Source organism: Apus apus, chromosome 14 (genome assembly GCF_020740795.1).
Source record: "Apus apus isolate bApuApu2 chromosome 14, bApuApu2.pri.cur, whole genome shotgun sequence".
In the NCBI taxonomy this organism is placed as follows: domain Eukaryota; kingdom Metazoa; phylum Chordata; class Aves; order Apodiformes; family Apodidae; genus Apus; species Apus apus.
Window position 1 is genome coordinate 10,697,615 of NC_067295.1, and position 22,100 is coordinate 10,719,714.

The window sequence follows — 22,100 nt, forward strand, 5'->3', positions numbered from 1 at the left end:
AGTGGACCTCAAAGTGTGTGATTCTTGACTGCCCAATGCATTGAAGGAATTTGTAAATTCTAAACTAACTTGCATAGTATTTTTTTTTTTTAAGAAGCATCTAAACATTTGATATTACAGAGCACATTTGTATATTAATGGTGGTCATGTTTGCTCAGCTATTCTGTGTAGTAAAATATCCGAGAATTTCATGAGATCCTGCCCACTTAGCAGCAGAAGCTAGCCTTTCATCTTGCCCTCTGAAACCAACTTGCAAATTATTTTGTCCTCCTCCAATTCAAAAAAAAAGAAAAACAAACACCAACACCAAAAACCCAACCAACCCAACGACTGGAGTTCTGATGTATTTGCAAGTTATTCAATAAGACACATGCCTAACCACATGCATTTACCTATGGTAAAGATGTGCACCTTCAGAAAATGCAGGAGATTTTAATGTTTGCAGTGTAAGTAAATATGGAAGTAAATTCAGGTCAATTCTATATTAAATTGTTCAAGGTATATCAATATAATTCTTCTAGCATTAATTACACTTTCATTTTGCCATACATCTGTAAGTACAAAAGTATGCACAACATAAAACAATTAGCCACATTCTTATTAAAATCCCATCCAGCCCTGTGTCCTGCCTGTTTCCATCCCAACCCCCCAGAAAAACACTCTGGAAAAACAAGTAAAACCCTAGTGACCATAAAAGGATACTTAGGAAAACTTAAGATCAGAGTGAGGAGATAGAGATTTCCTTCCCCTTTCTGCTCCCAGTACATGCTGTCTCATAGTTTTTTTTCAAGTCACAGGATTTCCTGAGCATGATGTGGGTTTCTCTGCTGAAAACACTCACTAAATTTCTATTTCAAGTTATTTGAACTTTTGGAAAATTTTTCCTTCTATGTATTTTTTCAAGGAATCACTGTGTTTTATGTTGGGTTTTTATGGGTTTTTAAATTATTTTTTTACTTCCTTAAGCCTCTTAGTTGTTCATATTTTAAAATAAACCAGATTTTTCTTTAATATGGTTAACAGATTTAGGTTTTAACAGATGTTTCTAAAAATTCAGATCTATGTCTTTCAGCTGGCCCCCTCCTTTATTATGCATAGATATTCTGAATCTGGAGATCTAGAAAGAAAAACACTGTTTTGGTCTGGTGTGAGAATTTAGTGAAATGCTGAATAGTGAATATAAAATTAAATGTACTGTTGTTTGCATTGCAGAAATAAATCTGCTATTTTCTATGTATGTACAAAAGTGCCAGTTTTAACTTGTGTCTAGCTTTTGGACTGCTAACAGCACAATATGTTTATATTTGGTCAAATAATTATTTTTGTGTGTTTGATATATTTTTTGTCTTGATTATTGAATATCCTTACTTTATAATGTACAGAATAATAGTTCTCTATTTAAATGGAAATAAAGGTTACAGTCTATATCTTGCAGCAATTTAGAGAACATGGTCCAGGCTCAGAGTAGTGTAGCTGAAGGTAGTTGAGGTCTTAGAGCTTGTTTTCAGTTTTTATCACTGGCCACCTGCTTTTTAAATAGTTTAAAACTAAGGAGAAAGTTAAATTAAAAGGAAGATGGTCACTGGTAAACAGAAGGTGGCTGGTGATATTGGCATGGGAGTAGCACAGTCTTTAAAGGTCTAAAGCAAAAGAAGAATTATAGTAAAAGTAATTAAAAATTAAATAATAAATGCAAATACACGTGGAATTAAGTGGAACCTTCAAGATAAGCACAAAATACTCCAACGTAGGAAGTGAAAAATAGTGAGAGGATACTATTTGTGACTTGCCAGGTGTGTGGTTACATCAGGAGGGAAGAGAATTATTATTGTAGTACATTGAATAGAAGTAGAAACAAGATGAGGGAGCAGTGTGGCAAGAGAAAACTGTAAAGAGCAAAACAAAAAACTGAAATTTTATCTTGCTTTCATGTCAGTGGTGGGTGCTCAAGAGTTTCCCCCAAAATGTCAAACATTAATGACATGAAACCAGGTTTGAATTTGTATTTTCTCTGTTAATTTCTTCTGAACTACAAAGTAAAAACTGCCAAAATGTCGTATTTGTGAAACTGAAATAACTTTGTTATGTATCAATTTCATTTCAGAGAACTTCATAAAAAATTTCAGTATTCTCTACAGTCCCTTGAAAAGGCATCTTGTTGATGACCCTTCCATCCATTTTCACGAGCATCGTGTAATCACTGAACTGACTGCTAATACCTTTCATGATACTGTTTTTTTGAGTGAGAAGGTACATAACACATTCTTACTGCAAAAGTTTCTTGCAAATCATTCCTCTGACTTTTTTTTTTTTTTTGGGAGGGGGGGTCTCATTCCTTTTACATTGCTGTACTTGGCTTATTTGTAACACAAAATGTGTTATCTTCTTATAATTTTAAAGGTTTTTTTTAAAAAAAAGGCAATTTGGAATAGTGGATTGGATTAAGTAAATCTTCAAAAGATCATCTGCTATTAAAAGAATCAAACAGTCTGTGCAACTAATAGCCTGACAGGTTTCTGCCACAGCTGAAGGTTTGTTGGCTTTTTGGGCTTTGTGTTGTGGGTTTTTTTGTTTGTTTTTTTCCTTCTTTGTGTGCAGGAGGTGTCATTTTTTTCCTGTGTTTGAAATACAGATTTTTAATTTAAAAAAAAAAAAATCTGCTACTTGAATTGTCCCTTTCTTCCTCTGTAGCAGGATAATATGGTAAATACATAAGCTTTTGAGGTAACATTGAAGAATATTCTGATTTTCTGTGTTTCATACCTCAAAGGAGATAAATATACCACCGTTTTTTCTATATGTTACACTTTAAAAAGAAGCAAACTTTCTTTAAATAAAGTTAAAAATTACTGCAAAGTAGACATAATGAAAAAAAGGGTTTTAAAACTAAGGTATTATTTGGAAGCACATAATGAAAAACCCCTAACTCTCACATAAGATGTCATCCTGAACAATAGTTAAATTAATTTCTTAAAGATGTGATAGTAAGGATTTATACCATTGCCTTTGAGGTCTGCACTGGATTCGTGCATCTGCAGTGATTGGTTTCCAGCAGCTCTAACTCCTGCCTTGCCTAGTTAGAGACAAAAAGCAGAAGTCCAGATGTCATCTTTCCCCCTGCCCCATATGAAGTATTCAGTCACTGTTAGATACACAGGAATTTAAGATTGCAAAACAATCTTGGAAGTGTAGTAAAGTTTGGCACATTTTCACTTAGAGGGAGTGATCCTAAACTAAATAATCTATATAATCCTCTTCATTTTGTCTTACTTCTTTATGGAAAGAGCTTTTGTGTGTTAACTCAAGAGACTGGGGGCAGTAGTAAATAGCTTATAATAAAGTTTATTAACATTAGGATATACTTTCATATTTTAAGGGTTCTGAATGTTTTGAAGACTAGTCCTCCTTTACTCAAGATGAACTACAATTGATAATCAAACTCTTCTCCATTTCATTTTCCAGAATGTCTTGCTGCTCTATTATGCACAGTGGTGTGGATTCTGTGCTTCTCTTAATCACATCTTTATTCAGCTTGCTCGTCTTTTGCCTCCAGATAATTTCACTGTGGCAAGGTAAAAATGATTATAATTTCATCTCTCTAGAATAATAGAAGTTCATTTGGGTCATCAGCCTTAGAAATAATTACTTTGTTTCTCTCTGCAGTCTTGCATCAGTAGTTGTGAATGTCATCTGTGTCATTTCTGTTGGAACACATGATTTTGATTTCCTGGGTATAAATTTGGTGGTTTTCAATCTCACTTGAGGTAGTTATGCAAATGATCAAAATTATTAACATGATTTTTTTAAAACAGTGCCATTCACCTTGAAGCTTCCTAATTTTAGAAAGTGAATCAATAAGCAGCAGAAAGTAATTTTTACCCTTCTCTGATAATTGATAATTGCATCCTGTAGTACTGTATTAGAGAACTTGTTTGAATTAGGCAAAGTATGTGGTGTTGTGGGGTAACCCTGGTGGGCAGTTAAGCCCCACACAGCTACACTCTCACTCTCCCCCTTCATTTCCCTGTGGGGGCAGTGGGAAACAGAGAAGGCCTGGATGCTGGGGAAGTGCATTTCTGCAGTAACCAAAGCATTCCTGTGTTAGCTACACTATTTTAATAACTAATACAAAACATAGCACTGTACAAGCTACTGTGAAGAAAATTAACTCCATCCCAGCGAAAACAGTTCATAAGTATATTTTAATATATATATGGATATGTTAAATGTATATTTATGTATTTTATAGAAATTAAAATATATTTGTGTATGTATGTGTATATGACATGTTTTTGTTTGGTATTTCCAGAGTTTTTAATGTTTAAGTACAACCCAAACGTTATTGTTCATGCATTTGGTAATTCACCAGTACTTAGAACATCTGCTCTGACTGCATCCTCATTTCATTCTGACTGAACTTACTCTAGCAGGCAGCATGAGAAACACAGGAAAAAAAAAAAGCAATTAAAAATCTGGAGTTATCACCTGATTATAGTTGCAGTTTTATTCCCACAGATACAATGCTACTCCCAAATCTACATCCATACTCTTTCCTGACTTTGAAGTTCTCTAATTTGTTCTATTATTTTTATTGCAGTATTGCTGATGTGATTGTCTTTGGGTTTTTTCCATAATAATTTTTTTTGTTTAATAAGAATGTTACTTGTAATAGAAGAAAACCTGAAAATGCAGAGAAAACGTGGAGCAAGCAATTGAACGGGTGTTTCATTCACAAAGTATTGTGGTCCTTTCTACATAAGCTTTAGAAAAAAATATGCCTTTAAGAACGTGGTTTTCCTTGGAAGAAGCAAAGTAATTTACTCCCAAAACTACTTGAGGGGAAAAATATTCATAGAGTTGTATTTGAGGAACAAATTAATGAATAGAAAAACTTTGTCTTGGCACTGAAACAGTTAGGTCTGTGTGTTTCAGAGAGGGAAGGAGTGTACCCAGTGAAGATGTGCACATAAAGAGAGTGCAATTTAATTGCTGCGTGAGAGCAGCTGCGATACTGTACATATTTTTCTAGAAGAAAAAAACTCTCAGACGTTTGTCAAACTGAGATTCATAATCTTGAATATTGGTAATTAATTCTGCTGACTCACAAGCACAACATATTTTTGACATAACACATTTAGACTTACTTCCACAGATACTTGTATTTCCTTCTTCCCAATCCCTAAAAAGGTGTTTTACAAGAAAATACAGATTGTTCATCTGCCTGTTCTCTTCATCAGTGTGTCTTTTCTCAACAGAATTGACATCACCCGCAATGACCTTCCATGGGAATTTATGACAGACCGTCTCCCAACTATTTTATTTTTTCCTCATCAGAGGTAGTGTAATTCTTTTCCCTGTGGGTTTTTACCTTTCATTTTACTAAGTTTTATAATAATTACCTGGTTACATGTGTTAGTAGAGAAGAAAGCCAAACAGTAATTAATTTCTATATATGCATTCTTACTTTATGTATATTCTGATTTTAAAATTACCGAAACAAAAACCAAAACAACAATATCCCCAAGAGACATGGATAGCTGATGATATGCAGTGAATGTTCTCTCCAAAGGTCATTATTTAATTGTTTGTATGAATAGCTGTATAACTAACCTTGTTATTTAATGTTATTTAATTAATGAGTGACTAGAGGAGAGGGGAATGGAGAAGGAGCATAGATGGTGGTGCAGTGTAGATCTAGAGCGGCTTGTATCTAGTAGCCTCTAATTGACTAACCTGCATGAGATCTAAAAGATATTATAATGAATTCTTGCAATAAAATGCAGGTATTTGCCTGATATGTTTTTAATGGACAAAAATAAAAAATAAGCACAAATGGAGAGTAAGTAAGCTTAGTCTTATTTAAAAGCAAAAACTTAATCCTGACATTACAGAGGAAGAGGAGACAGATCGTTAGATTGTTTTAAAATAAAAAAACTGTCTTTAAAAAGAAGTAGAGAATCTGAGTAGTAGAGGAGGGCCATATGCATCCTTTGGAAGTATAACCATGGATTTAATCTGTGAAGGAGAATCGCAGCAGCAGCTGCAGATTTTTGGCATTCTAGAAGCCTTGTGTTGTTTCTTTAAGAGAAAACAAATGAAGCTTAAGTAGCAGTTTAACACCTACAGAGAAAGATATCCAAAGGACATTAGCAGTAAAACAAGGTGTACATGCTGTTGAAGTGAAACTATATACAGCAAGCAAGACCTCAGAGAAAGAGTTCAAGGAATTAGAGTGTAGGATAGGCAAGTGTAGTTTCAAGTAGAGAACTAGGATTGAGATTAATTTTTAGGATAATGAAAGAGCTGAGTTGGAGAAAGGGAATTGATTTATGAATGGATGAATAAAAAAAACCAAGGAAGGTGAGGTAGAGAAAAGCACAAAGAGTGGGCCGGTAATAAAAGGAACTGTGTGTTCCCTATTTCTTTTGGTAGATTACCATTTTGCCTTGGTCTGTTATATAAAGCAGCTCTAGACTGTTTCTGGAGTGACAGACTTAATAGTTTTACTAAGATTGTTTTTGTAATGTTCCAGCTGGTTTAATAAAGGTACTTTACCTCTAGTCATTGTTTTGTTTCCTGATTTTCCTGTATAGTGTGTTTCACATTTTGCTGCATCTAGGTAATCAAGATTAGGTTTTCATAGTATTGGTATTATCAGCACTACGAGAGTAGCCATATATTAATTTTGGATAGAAGGTGTCTCTCATTAAGACTTTCTGTGCAGCTTCTTACACATTTGCCTTATGAGACAATTAACTCTTTTTAAATAACCTTTTAGCTTTTGTGATAACACAGTGTTTTTGATCAATAATGATGATGTAGTAAAAATATTACCAATGTATAGAGTAAATTTTGTCCTAGTGTAGACTATTCTTTGCCTAAATCATGCCATGATTCATTAAACTTGGATGTGAGCTGACTGTCAGCTGAGAAAGTGCTGATGGTAATTACAAGAGTAACTTGGTTGATCACCAGAAGTCTTCAGGAGAAGAAAAATCATGTTGCTTATGCTTCCAGAAATAGCTTAATTTTGATGAACAGGAGCCTCATCTGGCTAAAGTTCTAGAATTATTGATAAAATACGGTATCTGATTTCTACCTGAAATACAGTAAGTAGTTACCAATAAATGAAATTAGCATATGTTTATATGCCATAGGCTAATGAGTTGGATTTCACTGAAAGCATTTTTGAGACAACTGTAATAGGTAACAAACTAACTCCCCTGTTCCAGATGCACAGGGTAAGCAATTCGGAAATATAATCATAGAATGGTTTGGGTTGGAAGGGACCTTAAAGGTCCTCTAGTTCCAACACCCCTGCCATGGGCAGGGACACCTCACTAGACCAGGTATGTCACACCTGTGGGGACAGAGTTGTCCATGGTGTATGTTGTACAGGAGCAGGAGTGCTAAACTTCAGGCAGGAGGCATTCTACTTGAATAGGGCTTTCTTGCTTTGGAATAATTTTTTATTTATTTATCCTGTGTCCTTTTTCTGACCTGTGTAATTAACCCGTCTGACTGTATGCTGCATACCAGTAATCTGGTTACAAATTTGGCAACCAGAGGGAAGTAAACTAAGCTGCTGACTGGTGAAAGCTAAACCAGTAGTTGGAAGTATAAGTAGCTCTACTGCAATAGTCAGGAGGCAGCAAACTCATGTTATACTGGAACACACTGAGTGAAAGGTTGAAGACTTTACTGGTACAAGGTCAAGAGTTAGTTCCTGTCTAGTCCTCAGGGGACAGTTTAGCCTCCTATGTTTTGTGTTGGAAGTATGCAGCCAGTCCAGAGAGGGCAATAATTTTAACATTTGACACAGCTGGAGGTTGTAGGTGTCTTTCAGTGGTGTTAGTCTTGAGGAAGAAATTTGGTACTTGTTGGTCTTTGAACAGCTTGGACTTTTCTGTCAGGTTAAAAGTAAGAGTTGCAGAAAGCAATGGGCCTACCTCTTCATCTGCTGGGCTTAGCACTCACAGCCATATCATGAGCTTCAGGGTAAAAGAAAAAAAAAATGTAAAACCTAACTTGTTTGGTTTGCTTCATTGATCACCTCAGTGGCATAAAGACAAAGAAGGAACTTGACAGCAAAAGGCCCTTGCTTCTGACTGAAGTGAATGTTTCCTGTTTAAGAGCAAACTGTGTTTCTCTGCTCCTTGCAGACCCCTTCTGATGTTAGAGCACGTTAAGCTTCATCTTCCAGGATAACACACATGGGCTCAGAATAGATGTTTCCCATCACATAGCTTTATACATCTGCACTTAACTTCTAACAAAGTACATAGAATTAGTGACACTTCAGTGCTCTCCTTCAGTGTATCAACAAATGTTCCTATCAGTGCACCCTGAGCACACCTGCCAAACAGGGATGCTACCCTATGTCCTTCAGGCTCATAATCAAGATACTTTGAGTGAAAATTTTTTCCTGAAATCTGACAAAATTTTTCTCTCAGAGAAATGCCAGTCCAGTGCAGAGATGCTTACAGCACCCAGACAGGAATACAGTTAAACCATTCATTAAAGAGAAGTACTATGTGCTCTGTCTTCATTACATGAGTTCAGGTTTCCTTTAGCTGCTTTATTAACAACTACTGATTAAAAAACCCAAAGTTAACAAGTTGGGAGTTGAACAGCAGATGCTTAGATAAAATAATTATCTATCTGAATGTTTTAATATTAACTTATGTCTTTCTAGGAAGGAACAAAGTGTGAAGTTCCCTGAAGACTTTTCAGTTAACCTTCCAAATCTCCTTAAATTTATTTTGCATCACTCAAGTCTCTCTTCATCAGAGTCCTGTACCAAAGAATGCCTACATAAAGAGAGAGCTCTACAGCAAGGACACATCTCCCACTTAGAGAGAGAAATTCAGAAGTTAAGGTCAGAAATCAGTGCCCTTCATCAGGCCCATGACCAGCTTGAAGCACAGCTTTTTGAAGCTAGGAGAGAGGAACATAGACTACAGCAGCAAAAACACACACTGGAAAAGCAGCACAAGACTCTGCAGCTCCACAGTGAGCAGTTACAGGCCACATACGAGCAGAAGAACCGGGAATTATTAGAAATGGCTGAAAAGCTTCAAGAATTGGCTGATGCATCAGAAAACCTCCTAAAAGAAAATACTTTACTGAGAATCCTGGTGGCATCAAGGGAAGGAAAGCTACAGAGCAAAGATGAAATGAAAGACTCCCTTCAGTCAGAGCAAACACTTTCTGAAGATAACGATGCATCAGTTTCAACAGCTACTGCCACATCAGAGGAAAAAAGGATTGATAATATTGATACCACAGAGCACAGTAGTGGCAACAGGACAGAATGATTGCTTACACAAAGTCAAATGATACAGTATTGGGTAGGTATTTATGCAAATTTTATTGAAATTAATTGTAAATAAAGACATCTTCCCCCACATGATCTAAAAAAAGAAAAATCAAATGGGATATTTTTGTATACTTGAGCAACTTATGTGATACCCACGTCTAAAGAGAAGAGGAGAATGGAAAACACTTTCTGCACTTTACTATTGCACTAACTTGCAAACACCTATCCCTATAAATTAAAGATGCTGATTTTTAGGGGCAGCAGTATGAAGCATCTCTGACTAAGGACCAGTTATTTTTTTACTGGCTCTCTTACAGATGGAGAAATCAGACCTTTGATTTATACTTTTCCATTATTTCTGAAGTTTGTCCCTTAGACTGCATTCTCTTTGCTGCATTAAAATAGAGATACTTCATCTGTGCAATCAGTAAACTTGAATGAACAAATTCATCTTGCTACAACTATTCTGTTCTAGAACTTCAGCACTTTGTATCACTTTTGTATACCAGTTATCTGGCTGTCTTGAAACCTGTAAGAGCCATGTGTGAACTGTTCTCTGCTGAAAACTAAAGAAAGTCTTACTGAATTATTCCTTTTCTCCCTTATTTGCAAAAGGTCTAGAACACAGCAATTTTAAGTGTGTGGGTCTCATAGAGGTCTCATGAGACTAGCATCTTAAAAAAAAGCATGTGCCAGATGAAGAACAGCCCTTTATCAGCTGTACTCTGTATTGTACTCAAGAGGCAACAGCAGGAGGTTTTTTGCTACTGACAGCATTAATTACTTACTTATTCCATATATATAGGTACAAAAAGCAAGTCTAATGCTTCCTAGAGAGCTGAAGAACTTCAACTTCACTATTTGTAACCTATCTTAGCGAGCAGATTTACAGTAGCTTTTTTTCTCCTAGACAATTAAGTGCTTAAAAATTGTAGTCAGCAAAGGAAGCTGTATTAAGTCATATAAAATAGGTCAGTGGCCTGAAAGCATGTGTGCCTGGCCCAAGTTTTAGAATATGTAAGCTGCCAATGGTGCTTCAGTGTTTCTTCTCCCCCTTCTGCCTCCTTTCCCCATCCCCTAAGTCTTTAAAGTCCAGAACTTCCCATTTAACACCTTTTTACAGTTCCTATAGCTGAGCTATAGCACAGAACAGGAAATGGAAGGGATGTCCTTATTTGGAAGGATTTGCCATTGCTAGCTAAAAACTAAAAACAAGCTGACCAGCAATCTCCTTTTCCATATGAACATTTGATTTTGTAGGAAAGACTGAAACTCATTTTGTGGTAGCACAGTTAAACCAAGAGTTATCTACAAGATACAATTAACTGAATTCTATAGTTGAGTGTAGACTAAAATGCCTTTTTACAACAGGCTGTTAACATATACCCTAACTGTTACATACACAAACGGGTTCTAGGAAAAATTCATACTAGTTGCACTTAGGCCAGTTTTAATAAGTAACCACTTCTGCAGTTTGTGCATGCAGACCTAAAGAAGAGAAGAGCCTGCTCTACTGCCATTTCAAACTTCTGGAAACCTTCTGGACCATCTCCAAGGGTTCAATGTCCATCATTAATTCCCAGGTTGGAATCCATCAAAATGGCAGTTTCCTTGCAGTAGCTACATAGTTAGAGAACTCATTACTAGCAGCCAAAAGCTTAACCTACCTAGCTGCAACTAAAGAAAACAACTTCCTTTCTTGTAACTCTTGTGTTTCCTCCCTCAGCATGTTACTGAAGGCTTCTACCTTCTTTTCAAAGAAAGTATTCTGCATCAGTCCTGTAAATTTAACAGTAGGAGTTCTGACTTTATGGCTGTGCACTCAAGTTAGTAGCAGAAGCAAGCCTTAACTGCAGATTTGGTTTTGGAAGTCTGGAATCCCATCTACAGTTGTGGTTCATCAGTCCCCTCATACGTTATGTAGATTTGCATCATGTTATTCCCATATGCTGTGGAACACAAAGCAGAAAGCTTCTGGCAGCCTATTTACAGTTCACAGTTGTAAATTAGTTCACATTACAGTAGTAGCTCCATCAACATAGGCTCAGCTAAACATTCAAGTAACAAATAATGCTAGTGGTATCTTCACACCCATATATCCCTGTGTCCATTGCCAGCAATGGACATTACACCAGGTGTCAGAGGAATTAGGTGCAAAGTGCAACTTCTCAGTGCGTGCAGTTGCAAACAAAGCATATTTAATTCTCATCAGGGTGTCTTCTGATGAGCAGTGTGTGTGTGACCAGGTTCTTCACAGTATCCAGGTTCATCTGCTGGTTGCACACATCATAAGCATAGTCCATATACATGCACTGTTCCTAGTTAGCTGTGTACTTCTGTGCCATTTGGAGTTAGCTTAGCTTTCCTCTCTACACAAGGTCCTTTAGCAGAGTACTGCACCAGAAGAAAGGGCTCTTTGGTTTCTCCTTCACCCACAATGCTTTCTTCATCTTCAGACTGGCTGATCCTCTGCAGACGCAGGTAACACCAGCAGCCAAGTATCAAGGCACCAAGAGCTGCAAGAGCGATCAGAATGACAATAACAGTCACCACTCCAGTGGAGGTGCTAGGATCTGTAATAGACATGGTCAGTATTTCAGATGGTCTGACTTCTTTAAGCAGAATATTCTGTCCTCAGAATCAGGCATGCAGCATCTTCAAACTCCTGCACTGGAAAAAACAGACACTTAATGAAGCTGTGCAGTTTTACTGTATTCAGCAACATTATACTTGTGGTTTGTATCTTTACAATGGCACATGACCCTCTTGAATTCAGTGCTTTGAGCTTCTCACACTCCTGCAGTCCTTGCTCATTTTAAGCTATTTCTTCAACAAACTGATTTTGAAGATGCAGGTCAGCTTTCTACATCAAGCTAAAGCAAATGAAAGCTAGACTTAATGAAGCAGTTGACATGCCTGTCAAGATAGCATGCCAGCTTGCTAAGAGGTAACAATTTTTACTGGGAGACAGAAGATAAGACACATAACAGACAGTATGGACACTATACAGTTTAGTACAGAGATTTAAGACTATTTAGTACACATGCAAAATCATGAGTGAGCTTTCAAACCCATGAGAGGGTAGCAGTTAGTTTTCCTCAAGGAATCTTACAGAAGTAGTACATTTAAGAGTCAGAAACGTGACTCTAAAAAAATTGACAAACATCCTTCTTTCATACTAACACCTCCAGGATTGGTAAGCTAATTGCAAAGGTAATTGCAATACTAATGCACTACTATAAGCCTGTCCATAACACTGTTCTGTTTAAGAAGGGCTGATTACATGGTAATTAGTTACTCATGGTGCTGATAAAAACAACAGATGTTAATGTGTTTTTCATAAGAAGCAGGTAGAGCTAGACTTACTGGAGACTAACAAACGACAAAAGCAAGGTACTATGTTAGGACTGCAGCTGAAGTGGAAACAGAAGCAGCAGGCAGGAAAACGGGACAAGAGGAGCTCCAAGACTTTATTTTACTCTGCTGCAGAGAAGACAAAGATGTATAGGGAATGTCTTTTGCTACTTCCAAATTCACAGTATTATTTAATGAGTTGTGAGCCTTGCCTTAAATTTCAGTTATTGTTCACAAAGTTGGTAGCTTTACATTCCTCCACTTCGACTGGGACATAAGGCAAAGTCAGTCATTGATTAAGTTTTTTTTCCCCTACTACCCTAGCTCTACCAAGACAGAAACTCATGGAAGACTTCAGTAGAGACCAGAGCCAGTCCAGCCTAGGAACACATCTTGACTGTCCTGCTGCAAGCATCAGGTTAGGGCTCAATACTACAATTTCGGGTACCTCAGATAGAATCCTGCAAGTGCAGAATAACATTTGCATTTCAGCTAACACATAGCCACTGACCAGCAATGGAATAATTGGGATATCTTCTGGCTGCTGTGGCAGTCTGTTGAGGGCCACATACCTTTCCAGGAAAGGCTCTTCCTCACCATCCTTGTTGCAGTCACTCAGCTGCAACAGCAGCATCTTCATATAAACTCCTCAGGAGAAATCATGTCTTAACCAGCCTTGAGCCTGAAGGTCATAATGGAATGGCAGACCCATGCACACTGCCACAGCCATTTCAGCAAGGACACATCCACTAAAGCTAAGTTCAGCATGCATGTCTTTAGGATCCAGCATCACAACTAAGCTGCACACTGACTGCATTTCCAGCCATGTAAAGTACAGCAACCAATAGCTTTTGTTGTACCTGATTTAACCATCCAAGTCCTGCAGACCTGATTTTGACCCAGAAAAACAAAACTAATCACACCACATGTCCTCAGCAAAGCTACATGCCCACTGCAGCTGGAGAGGTGTAGCATTTTTGTCATGATCATCTTTGTTCTGCAGTGCTTGGTCAACGCAGGGTGATCAGCTGAGCATGATTAAGTGATTCTCATCAAGTTCATTTTCCTCAGGGCATGTCTGAACTGCAGCTCTGCTTGATTCAGCCACAGTGGCATAAAAGATGCTTTACCTTGCTTCTTGTACAGGCACTGCATGTCCACATTAAGCCCACTTCTGCAGCTTGCACAGTTGCTAGCAGCAATAACCACCAACTAGCAGTGTTTCTCTTCAGACATTTGGTGCAGCACATGACCTTATATTAGAACTAAACACTGTCACCTACAAAATTGCTTTTCATACTGGAAACTAACATTGCAAATGCTACCCCTCTGCCAGACTTCAAGTGAGTAGACTGAATCAGCTATATAAGGTATGAAACTTGGCTCATCACCATCCCCTGGGCCTATATCAAGCTGTACTGTAACAGAAGTTATTTCTCCCCCACACTTTTTAACAGCCACAGCTGGTCTCAGTTTGACCTGGGAAACACAGGCAGGTCTGTTAAGTTCCTATCTGAGGGAGATTCAGGGCTCTAAGAGTGCAGGCATCTGTCTTGAGACAAAGCTTTCTCTTATCAGGTCATACACTGGGCTCTTGTCATTCCTGTTTCTTTTGGGATCCTGAGGAGTACTGCTGGACCAGGAAGTGCACTGTTTGAGAAGGTGGGTTTTTTTCCTGAAAAAAGTATGCACAAAAGCAGTTCAGAAGAGTTACAAGATTAGGCACTTATTGCTGTCCTGTGTGAAATGCTGTGTAGCACTTACTGTTCTTGGACACTGCTGTTTTAACACCACAATTGCTGCTTAATAACACTGCTACTGCTTGCTTGAAGTTGTGAGGCAATTAACCCCAGCAAATCTACCTTTTGGAAAAACCCCAATGTTAAACTAAACAAAAATCAGACAGGTCTTCATCAGTCTCATTTCTCATCAGGCAGTGGCAACTCCCACAGAGCTTTTGCTTCCTAGAATATATGAAGTTCAGACAAGACAGCTGGGATGTTACCAGTATTAGACATAAACAGAAAAGAAAGTTGCAGGACTTGTCCTGAGGCAGGATGATATACACCAACACTCAGTTTACACTAAAAAGCTACTTCTAGCTGGGTTACGCTCTCCTGTGTCTCCAGTAATTTTGCTTTGATATGGCAAGGTTCACAGTGTTAAGACATGGAGGACCAGGACCTCCAGGATGCAGAAGACTGATTGACCCTTATTAAACAACTTCCAGTCCAAATCCAAGTGCAACACAGCAACTTAGATTCCTCCTAAAGATTTTTCTTGGCTAAATCCATAGGGTTTTACCTTTAAAATTCTGAATGCTTTTTGATCTGATTAAAAGAAAAATCAAAGGATCTGCATCAGTTTGGATTCAGTGGCAGAAAGGAGAACAACTTCCTCTGGATATACTGCCCAGGAAATTTCCTTTAGGCAGAGAAACAAGTGTGATCTCACATTGTCAAGACAATGGGGTTGCATCAAGAAGCCCCTTTCTAGTGCCTGGAAAGCTCCTCACATTTTTGCACCATACCACTGAATTGTAAGAGAATCATAGGTGAAAACCTACATATCTTTGGAAAGATTATTCCATGGATATTCACCTTCCAGGGAAAGGACATCCAGATAAAACTCAAGGTCATTTCTTAAAAGCACTTCACTTCTCCATGAGAAGTATAGAAGTCATTCCTTCTGCTGGCATATCCTCTTCTTCCCACTCAAAGCAGTCTGAAGCCAGCACCCTACATATAAAGTCTGGTATTAGGCACCTCTACAGATTCACAGTGGCACAAACAGCTGGCTAATGGTGCCTGACAGGAACTGAAATGGTAGCACTGTTATTTTATTACCTTTGGATGGTTTTGTTTCAAACACCTGCAGTGTTCTGGCACTGAAAGCTAGTGTTGTTGCTAGCTCATGCTGCTATTTTTCTGGCTTTAGGTCACTGTACACCTAGAGCTAAAGCTCTCCTGTAGCCTTAGTTCTGAGTACAGTACATTTGTATGTTGGAACTGTACTAGTAAGAACCAAGACAGGCCTTTGGTTTGTGTTGTTCTCTAGACCCAGAACTCCAACCTCACTGTTCTTTCCAGCAGCAATTCTGATCAAAATTGAGATTAAGCTGTCTTCAGCGTCCTCTTCTTGATGGAAAAAATACTGCATTTGGTAGATCCCCTTAAAGTCATCTGAAGGAGATTACAACTAGTCACCAGACACCCTTTTCCCTTAAAACATCCCTGAGCTAAAAAAGCCCATGAGAATACCAGAAGCAGCACTGACTTTATTTATCACTTGTACTGCAAGATATTAAAAGCTGTAAATTCCTGCTCTTCAAAGGGATTGCTAACACCATCCATATATACTTGGTGGTGCTTCTAGCACTACACCCCTTTCCAGCACACTTGCTATCAAAGCAAGCATCTAAGTATATTTACTCATTAGCAAAGTTAGTCAGATTCACTGGTGGGGACTCCAAATAGCCTCACTTCTAACAGCAATCAAGCAGTAAAAACATCAGCTATAAACCATTTTTCCTTAAATAACTGCTTTTCTTTTTTGCCTAATACCAGCTTCTACTCAGAACTTCATTTGTGAAGTTTAATTATCCAATTCAGAAGCTGTAAGTAAAGGACAAACAGAAAAGCAGTTTAAATTGCAGAAGGCTGCTAGGGGACATTCAATGCAAGGCTGGCATTAGTTCCTAAACCCAGTTTTTCATTATTATACGCATTCTGCTGCTAAGTTTGCTATCATTAATGCCTACAAGCATGTTTCTGAAAAGAAATACTGCTACCATAGAAGCCAAAGCTATAGGAAGAGGCTTCAAAAGCAAGCCTAGTATAGTTCACACATATATACCAAAGTCCTTAAGCATTTATGTTTAAGGTATATCAAGTCTTCGGGCTTTGTTTTTTTAAGACTGGGGAGGGGAAGGTGGAAGGTATACTTCCTATTACAATTTTTCAACTCAAGGAAATTATAATGGCAAAGGAAATGAGAATAACTTTTTACCAGGGTGTGTAGTGATAGGACAAGGGGTAATGGTTTTAAACTGGAAGAAGGTAGATTTAGGTGAGACATTAGGAATCAGTTCTTTACTGTTATGGTGGGCGAGGCACTGGCATAGGTTGCTCACAGAAGCTGTGGATGCCCCCTCCCTGGAGGTGTTCAAGACCAGGTTGGACAGAGCTTTGTGCATCCTGGTCTAGTGGAAGGTGCCCCTGCCCTTGCAGGGGGGTTCTTCATCTTAAAAAATATATTAATGACTGCTTAGTTAAAAAGCCTCCACTTTACCTTTAAGAGACAAAGTAACAGCAGCTTGCACTACATGCTACTAACTGTTAAAAAATGCTTTCTCTTGTATGTGCAAGTAAGATTACTTTTGAGGAATGCTGCATACTCATCACAAGAGCATCCTTATTGCCAATGGAAGATGAAGGGAAAACCCTCTGGGCAGATCACAGCTGTACTTTTACCCCTGGCACACAAGCATATGCAGCACCCATGCTACCCAGCCATACAGTTAGGCCTTTAAAATAAAGAAGTGCTCAGGCTTCACCACTTCCAAAAAAGTGTAATCACTTATTCTTAATTAACTCCAGTTAATGCCACCTCTTTCTGATAAAGCCAAGTTACCTTGCATAAACTGGGGTTTGGCCAGAGGCTATTTTAGAGGCAGGGAGCTGTTTAGTACAAGCCTTCAATGCAAATCTCCTTCCAACCTTTATACTTGTGATGAGCAATAAAAGAGCAGGGAAGGCAGCTAAAAAAGGCTTTTCAGCGGCTAATTAGTTATGGACAACTCAACATTGAAGCAACTGTTAGAAGCACTAGAATGAAAGCTGATACTTAACAATGTTGACTGGAACAGCAGTTAGTTCCCACGAGGTGTAGTAGTGTATTATACTTGAATTGAGAAACACTTGTAAAGCTTTACACGAAGGTGAACAACACAGATGTTAGTATTTTACAGATTACAGTAAAATGAAGAGAGGGGAGCAGTGCAGGAAGTTTCTGAATCACAGTGACGCAGTTTCAAGAGCAGGCAGACCTCAGTAGGGGAGCAAGTGCAATAGCTTTATACTGTAACTGCCCATCAGGCAGAGCCAGGAACAGGTTTCTGGTGTTAAGACCATATTTGCTTCAGAGGCAATTGCATGGCTGGCAAGTCACACTCTAGATTTGTATTTGTCAATGCCTCATCCATGTGGAGCTCTAGTGAGAAGTCTGTTCTGACACAGAGAAGTCACTTCTGACATTGCCTCATCAGAAGTAACACACTTTGTGTATCCTGTGGCATAGCTTAGTTCTTGATATATTTGAAAAATTCCTAAGACTGCAACATGAAGTTTGCTGACTAAAAAAAAAAAAATTGTTTATGCATTCAAAGGGAGTTCTCCAATGTGTGGTTTGGGTTTTTTAATGGCTTTGTTTATCAGCAGCTAGATAGTGCCCATGCATTTCTGATACTCAAGCAGTTTTAAATACCTGGCTCGAGTCTTCATCTTCAGACTGCAAGTACTCAAAAAGTCCTATCACATACCTGCACCAAATAGCTCCAGGGCTTGTGCTGGGAGTCCTCTACTCAGTTTCAGAATCAGCTTATCAGAAAAATTAGGTTGCAGTGGTTTTGGATCTTGTCTGGCAAGTCTTCCTCCTCCTTCCTCCCCTCAACCTGTGGAGAGGGATCACATTGGTTTCTAAATGCTCTGTATCCAGAGTCCCTTCTGCTCTTTGCTTTCCAGTTACATAATGACATCTAACCACTGGTTTCTGGCACAGGCCGTCACAGAAAGAGGACCCAATACCGTGTCACCTACTTGCTCATCAAGGCGAGTCTTAGAAGTTGTTCCGAGTTCTTCAGGCCTATTCAAAAGCAACATCTGGTGACAGATGTCTACACCTGCCTTTGTGTCAGGAAGAGCACGAGACAGCACGGTACACTGCGACTGCTCAGAGGAAGGCACAGGATGTATTTTGATCAACTCACGTTGCTGTTACATCCCAGGACTGTCAACATACTGGTCAGCTGAGACTTTTCCTGAAGCACGTACCCAACTCCTCGCACCAAGCTTGCGGGGCTGGGCGAGCGGGGACGAGCACCCCCAGCCCAGAGGAGCCGGCCCGGCCCGCGCCCTCCCGAGCTGCCGCCGAGCCGAGGCATCGCCTTGTGACTGCAGCGCGGCGGCCGCGGCCGCGCCGGGAGAAGGGGCCCGAGCCCCCGGAGGACGGGGCACAGCCCCAAACACCCCTCGGGGCCGGCGAGAGGCCTGCGGGGCGACCAGCCCCTCGGGAGCGAGGCGGGGCCGAGGCGGAGCGCGGATCCTCCCGCCGGGCCGCGCAGACACAAAGAGCGGCTCCGCCGCGGCGGCGCCGGGAAGGGGCGGCCCCGGCCCGGGGCGGCAGGGCAGCAGGGGCGGCCCCTTCGCTTCTCCTGGTGTCCCTGCCGCCCCCCAGGGCCCTCTCCGAGATGCGACCCGCGCCCTCCCCGCCGATCGCCGGCCTGGCTGGCAGCGCGGCGGGCCCGGCCCCGACCCCGACCCGAGCTCTGGGGCCCCGCACGGCGCCCAGCCGAGCCTCCCCCGCCCTCCTGCCGCGACCGATCCCGCCGCGCCGCCCGCCCCAGGCGCTCACCGTGTTCCACAGCCGCGCTCCCGTCCCCGGCCCAGCCAGCGGTGCCAGCGCGGGCGCGACGGTTCCTTTCCCCGCCCGCGCCTCCTTATCGCGGGGCGGGCGGCGCGGCCGCCAATCGGCTCCCGGCAGGGCCCGGCCAGCAACAGCTGACGGGCGGAGCGCGGCGGCCCTGCCTTCCCTGTCCGTGACCGCAGCGGCGGCTGGGCTGGGCGGGCCTCGGGGAGCGGGGCCAAGCGGCCCTAGGAAGGCGAAGCGGAGGCAGAGGGCTCCGCTCAGGGCGCACGGCCCCTCCCGCCTCGGCCCTGAGCGGCCGCGGGGCGTGAGGGAGCGGCGGCCGGGCGGGCAGACGCCGCTGGGCAGCCCCGCAGGCACCTCCTTGAAGGGAGCGGGGCCAGCGGGGATGAAACCCCGGAGCTGCCGCCCTGACCCCGCAGGAGGCCCTTTCTCGGCTCTCCATTCAGCAGCACGACAAGGAGGCCGCCCCAAGAGCCGCCACGGTGCTTGGGGGGCGCGGGGGCCGCCCGCCCAGGCCGGGCCTCCTGCGGGGGGTCGGTGCAGCCTGTGTGACGGGCCTCCCGGACTGTCATCTGCCTCCGAGCGGCCTGGTATGATCGCATTCCCAGCACATCCATTGTATTTAGTAATTCCCTCCGTGGTGGTGCAGAAGCTATTTAAATGCATTAGGAAACTGCTCAATATTAGGTTTCTTCACCCTTCTGCTAAAGCAGGCCCTTACTGATGCCAGAGAGGGAAAAGATGATGGAGTATTGCAACTCTGGCATGCTATAGTAGCTGACAGAACAGATCCCAACTCGTTTGAGGCTCTTCTAAAGTCTTATGAGCAAAGGATCAAGTTCAGAAATCCCTATGTCTTACATGAACACCTGTTTTACAATAGAGATGCAGTTTTCTAGGGAATTAAAGTAATTGTTCCTTGCATTACCACAGTGTCCAATACTAAGTGCATTGTCTCTTTTCATTCTTACTCAGGGAAAAGCTAAATTTGGCCCAGTACACAGGAGGATGCCTCACCTCCCCTCCTCGCTCTCAAAGCTGTTCAGACAAGAACCATCTTTTGCCTGGAAGATGTTCAGCCCCACTCACACATTTTGGTGTCTCAGGAGGCCTTCGTAAGATGACAGGTAACTCTTGACTGCTCCAGAGTCCCACCTAGCCAGTTTGCAGCATTAACATAGAGGCTGTCTCACAGTACAGGCTGCCCTAAGCACACTATCTTGTAGTTTTGTTTAATCAAAAATGCATGGTGGGGTGGAATACCTGAGATACCATAGCCAGTTAAGAAAATTGTAGAAAAGTAATTGTATCATGTAAAACTAATGTTTTATTTAAGCTTTGGCTCTAATCAGTGTGGCACAGAGTCAGTTTCTATTGTCTTTATGCTTTAGCCACTGTAGCAGAATCATAGAATCATAGAACCATAGAATCATAGAATTGTTAAGGTTGGAAGGGAGCTTAAAGATCATCAAGTTCCAACCGCCCTGCCATGAGCAGGGAACCCTGCCACTAGACCAGGTTGCACAAAACCTCATCCAACCTGGCCTTAAAAACCTTCAGGGATGGGGCATCAATAACCTCCCTGGGCAACTTATTTCAGTACTTCACCACCCTTATAGTGAAGAATTTCTTCCTAATAGCTAAGCTAAATCTGCCCTCTCTCAGTTTAAAACCATTACCCCTTGTCCTATCACTATCTTCTCTGATGAAAAGCCCATCCCCAGCTTTCCTGTAGCCCCTTTCAAGTACTGGAAGGCTGCTATAAGGTCTCCCCAGAGCCTCTCATCTCTAGGCTGAACAGCCCCAACTCCCTCAGCCTGTCTTCACAGCAGAGGTGCTCCAGCCCACTGATCATCTTGATGTTCCTTCTCTGGACCCTCTTCAATAGCTCCATGTCTTCCCTGTGCTCAGGGCTCCAGAGCCGTACACAGAATTCCAGGTGGGGTCTCACCAGGGCAGAGCAGAGGGGCAGAATCACCTCCCTGGCCCTGCTGGCCATACTTCTTTTAATGAAGAAGAGATTATAAAGTATTACTGAACACATGTTTAAAAGTTCAAAATCTTTTTTGAAAGGAAGACTAAGCACTGACACTGGGTCACTTTCAGTGTTAGTAACTAATGGTCTGGATTGTCTGTCAAAGCAATACTGGCCATGGCAGAAACTTACCTCTCTGTCAAGTGAACAGATACAGAGGTAGCCTTTGAGCCAGTATTTTAATAAGATGTATAAATCCCATTTAGATATTCAGATATCTATGGACATGCCTGCTTTACTTATGTAACCACAGAAGTAGACTCTGCTGTATCTAAGTGTCCTAATCCCCTTCAGTGAGAAGGGTCATGCCCTTTTGTATAAAAAGCAGGAATGCAATTACAACAGAGATAACTGGTACAAGCCATCCAGTAATAGTGCAGCCTTTAGAAGACCAGCAGTCTCTGTTGGCATAATATGAAAACTTTTCATTTGAGAAACTTTTTATAGTGATTTTCTAACTCTTATTTAGTAAACGGCAGAGATCAAAGCAGGTTTATTCACATCAATTTCTTATCTTTGCAAATGGGCTGCTTGATCTGTGCTGGCTTATAGCATGGGAAATTTCCAGTCTTCTGTGGAGAAAATACAGGGCTCTTAAACCTTCAGAACTGCTGAAAAATTTCTGGTTTGCCACCTTCACCTGTCCCCATTTAGTGCCTAAGGTTTATAGCAGGGGCAAGGCCCTGGTAACCTCTGATCATCACAGCTGGGGAGCAGAAAGAATCCACTTTATACTTTAGCAGGAGC

General features: G+C 41.1%; 3 protein-coding genes across 7 annotated transcripts in view; 2 read left to right on the forward strand and 1 right to left on the reverse strand.

Annotated features, from left to right (window-relative positions):
* TXNDC11 (thioredoxin domain containing 11) overlaps positions 1–19,132 on the forward strand; it is a 37,169-nt gene extending 18,037 nt beyond the window's left edge. For 2 of the 4 annotated variants that reach the window (XM_051632574.1, XM_051632575.1), the window contains 4 exons: positions 2,105–2,250; positions 3,463–3,572; positions 5,256–5,336; positions 8,696–9,905. In XM_051632574.1, the coding sequence (XP_051488534.1) occupies positions 2,105–2,250; positions 3,463–3,572; positions 5,256–5,336; positions 8,696–9,317 (959 nt within the window). In that variant the 3' untranslated portion in view covers positions 9,318–9,905. Of the gene's footprint in view, positions 1–2,104; positions 2,251–3,462; positions 3,573–5,255; positions 5,337–8,695; positions 9,906–12,997; positions 13,092–14,251; positions 14,336–18,451 lie in introns of those variants that run through there. The other 2 variants (XR_007890914.1, XR_007890915.1) reach the window with 2 other exon arrangements.
* SNN (stannin) lies at positions 10,148–19,385 on the reverse strand. Of its 2 annotated transcripts, XM_051632580.1 has the most exons (3): positions 19,304–19,385; positions 18,213–18,344; positions 10,148–11,989 (listed from the first exon to the last, which is right to left on the reverse strand). In XM_051632580.1, the coding sequence occupies exon 3, from the start codon at positions 11,903–11,905 to the stop codon at positions 11,642–11,644; it is 264 nt and encodes an 87-aa protein (XP_051488540.1). In that variant the 5' UTR covers positions 11,906–11,989; positions 18,213–18,344; positions 19,304–19,385; the 3' UTR covers positions 10,148–11,641. The 2 variants fall into 2 exon arrangements, with proteins under 2 accessions (XP_051488540.1, XP_051488541.1); XM_051632581.1 differs by lacking the exon at positions 19,304–19,385 and having other exon boundaries at positions 10,148–11,984.
* Positions 19,386–20,279: 894 nt separating this feature from the next.
* Positions 20,280–22,100, forward strand: part of LITAF (lipopolysaccharide induced TNF factor) — a 60,829-nt gene continuing 59,008 nt past the window's right edge. The window contains exon 1 of the mRNA XM_051632577.1: positions 20,280–20,445. The gene's annotated coding sequence lies outside the window, so the exon portion shown is untranslated. The remainder of the gene's footprint in view (positions 20,446–22,100) is intronic.

What these genes read in the sequence shown, in the direction of transcription:
- SNN (XM_051632580.1), bottom strand. Translation starts at nt 11,905, where the DNA reads ATGTCTATTACAGATCCTAGCACCTCCACTGGAGTGGTGACTGTTATT.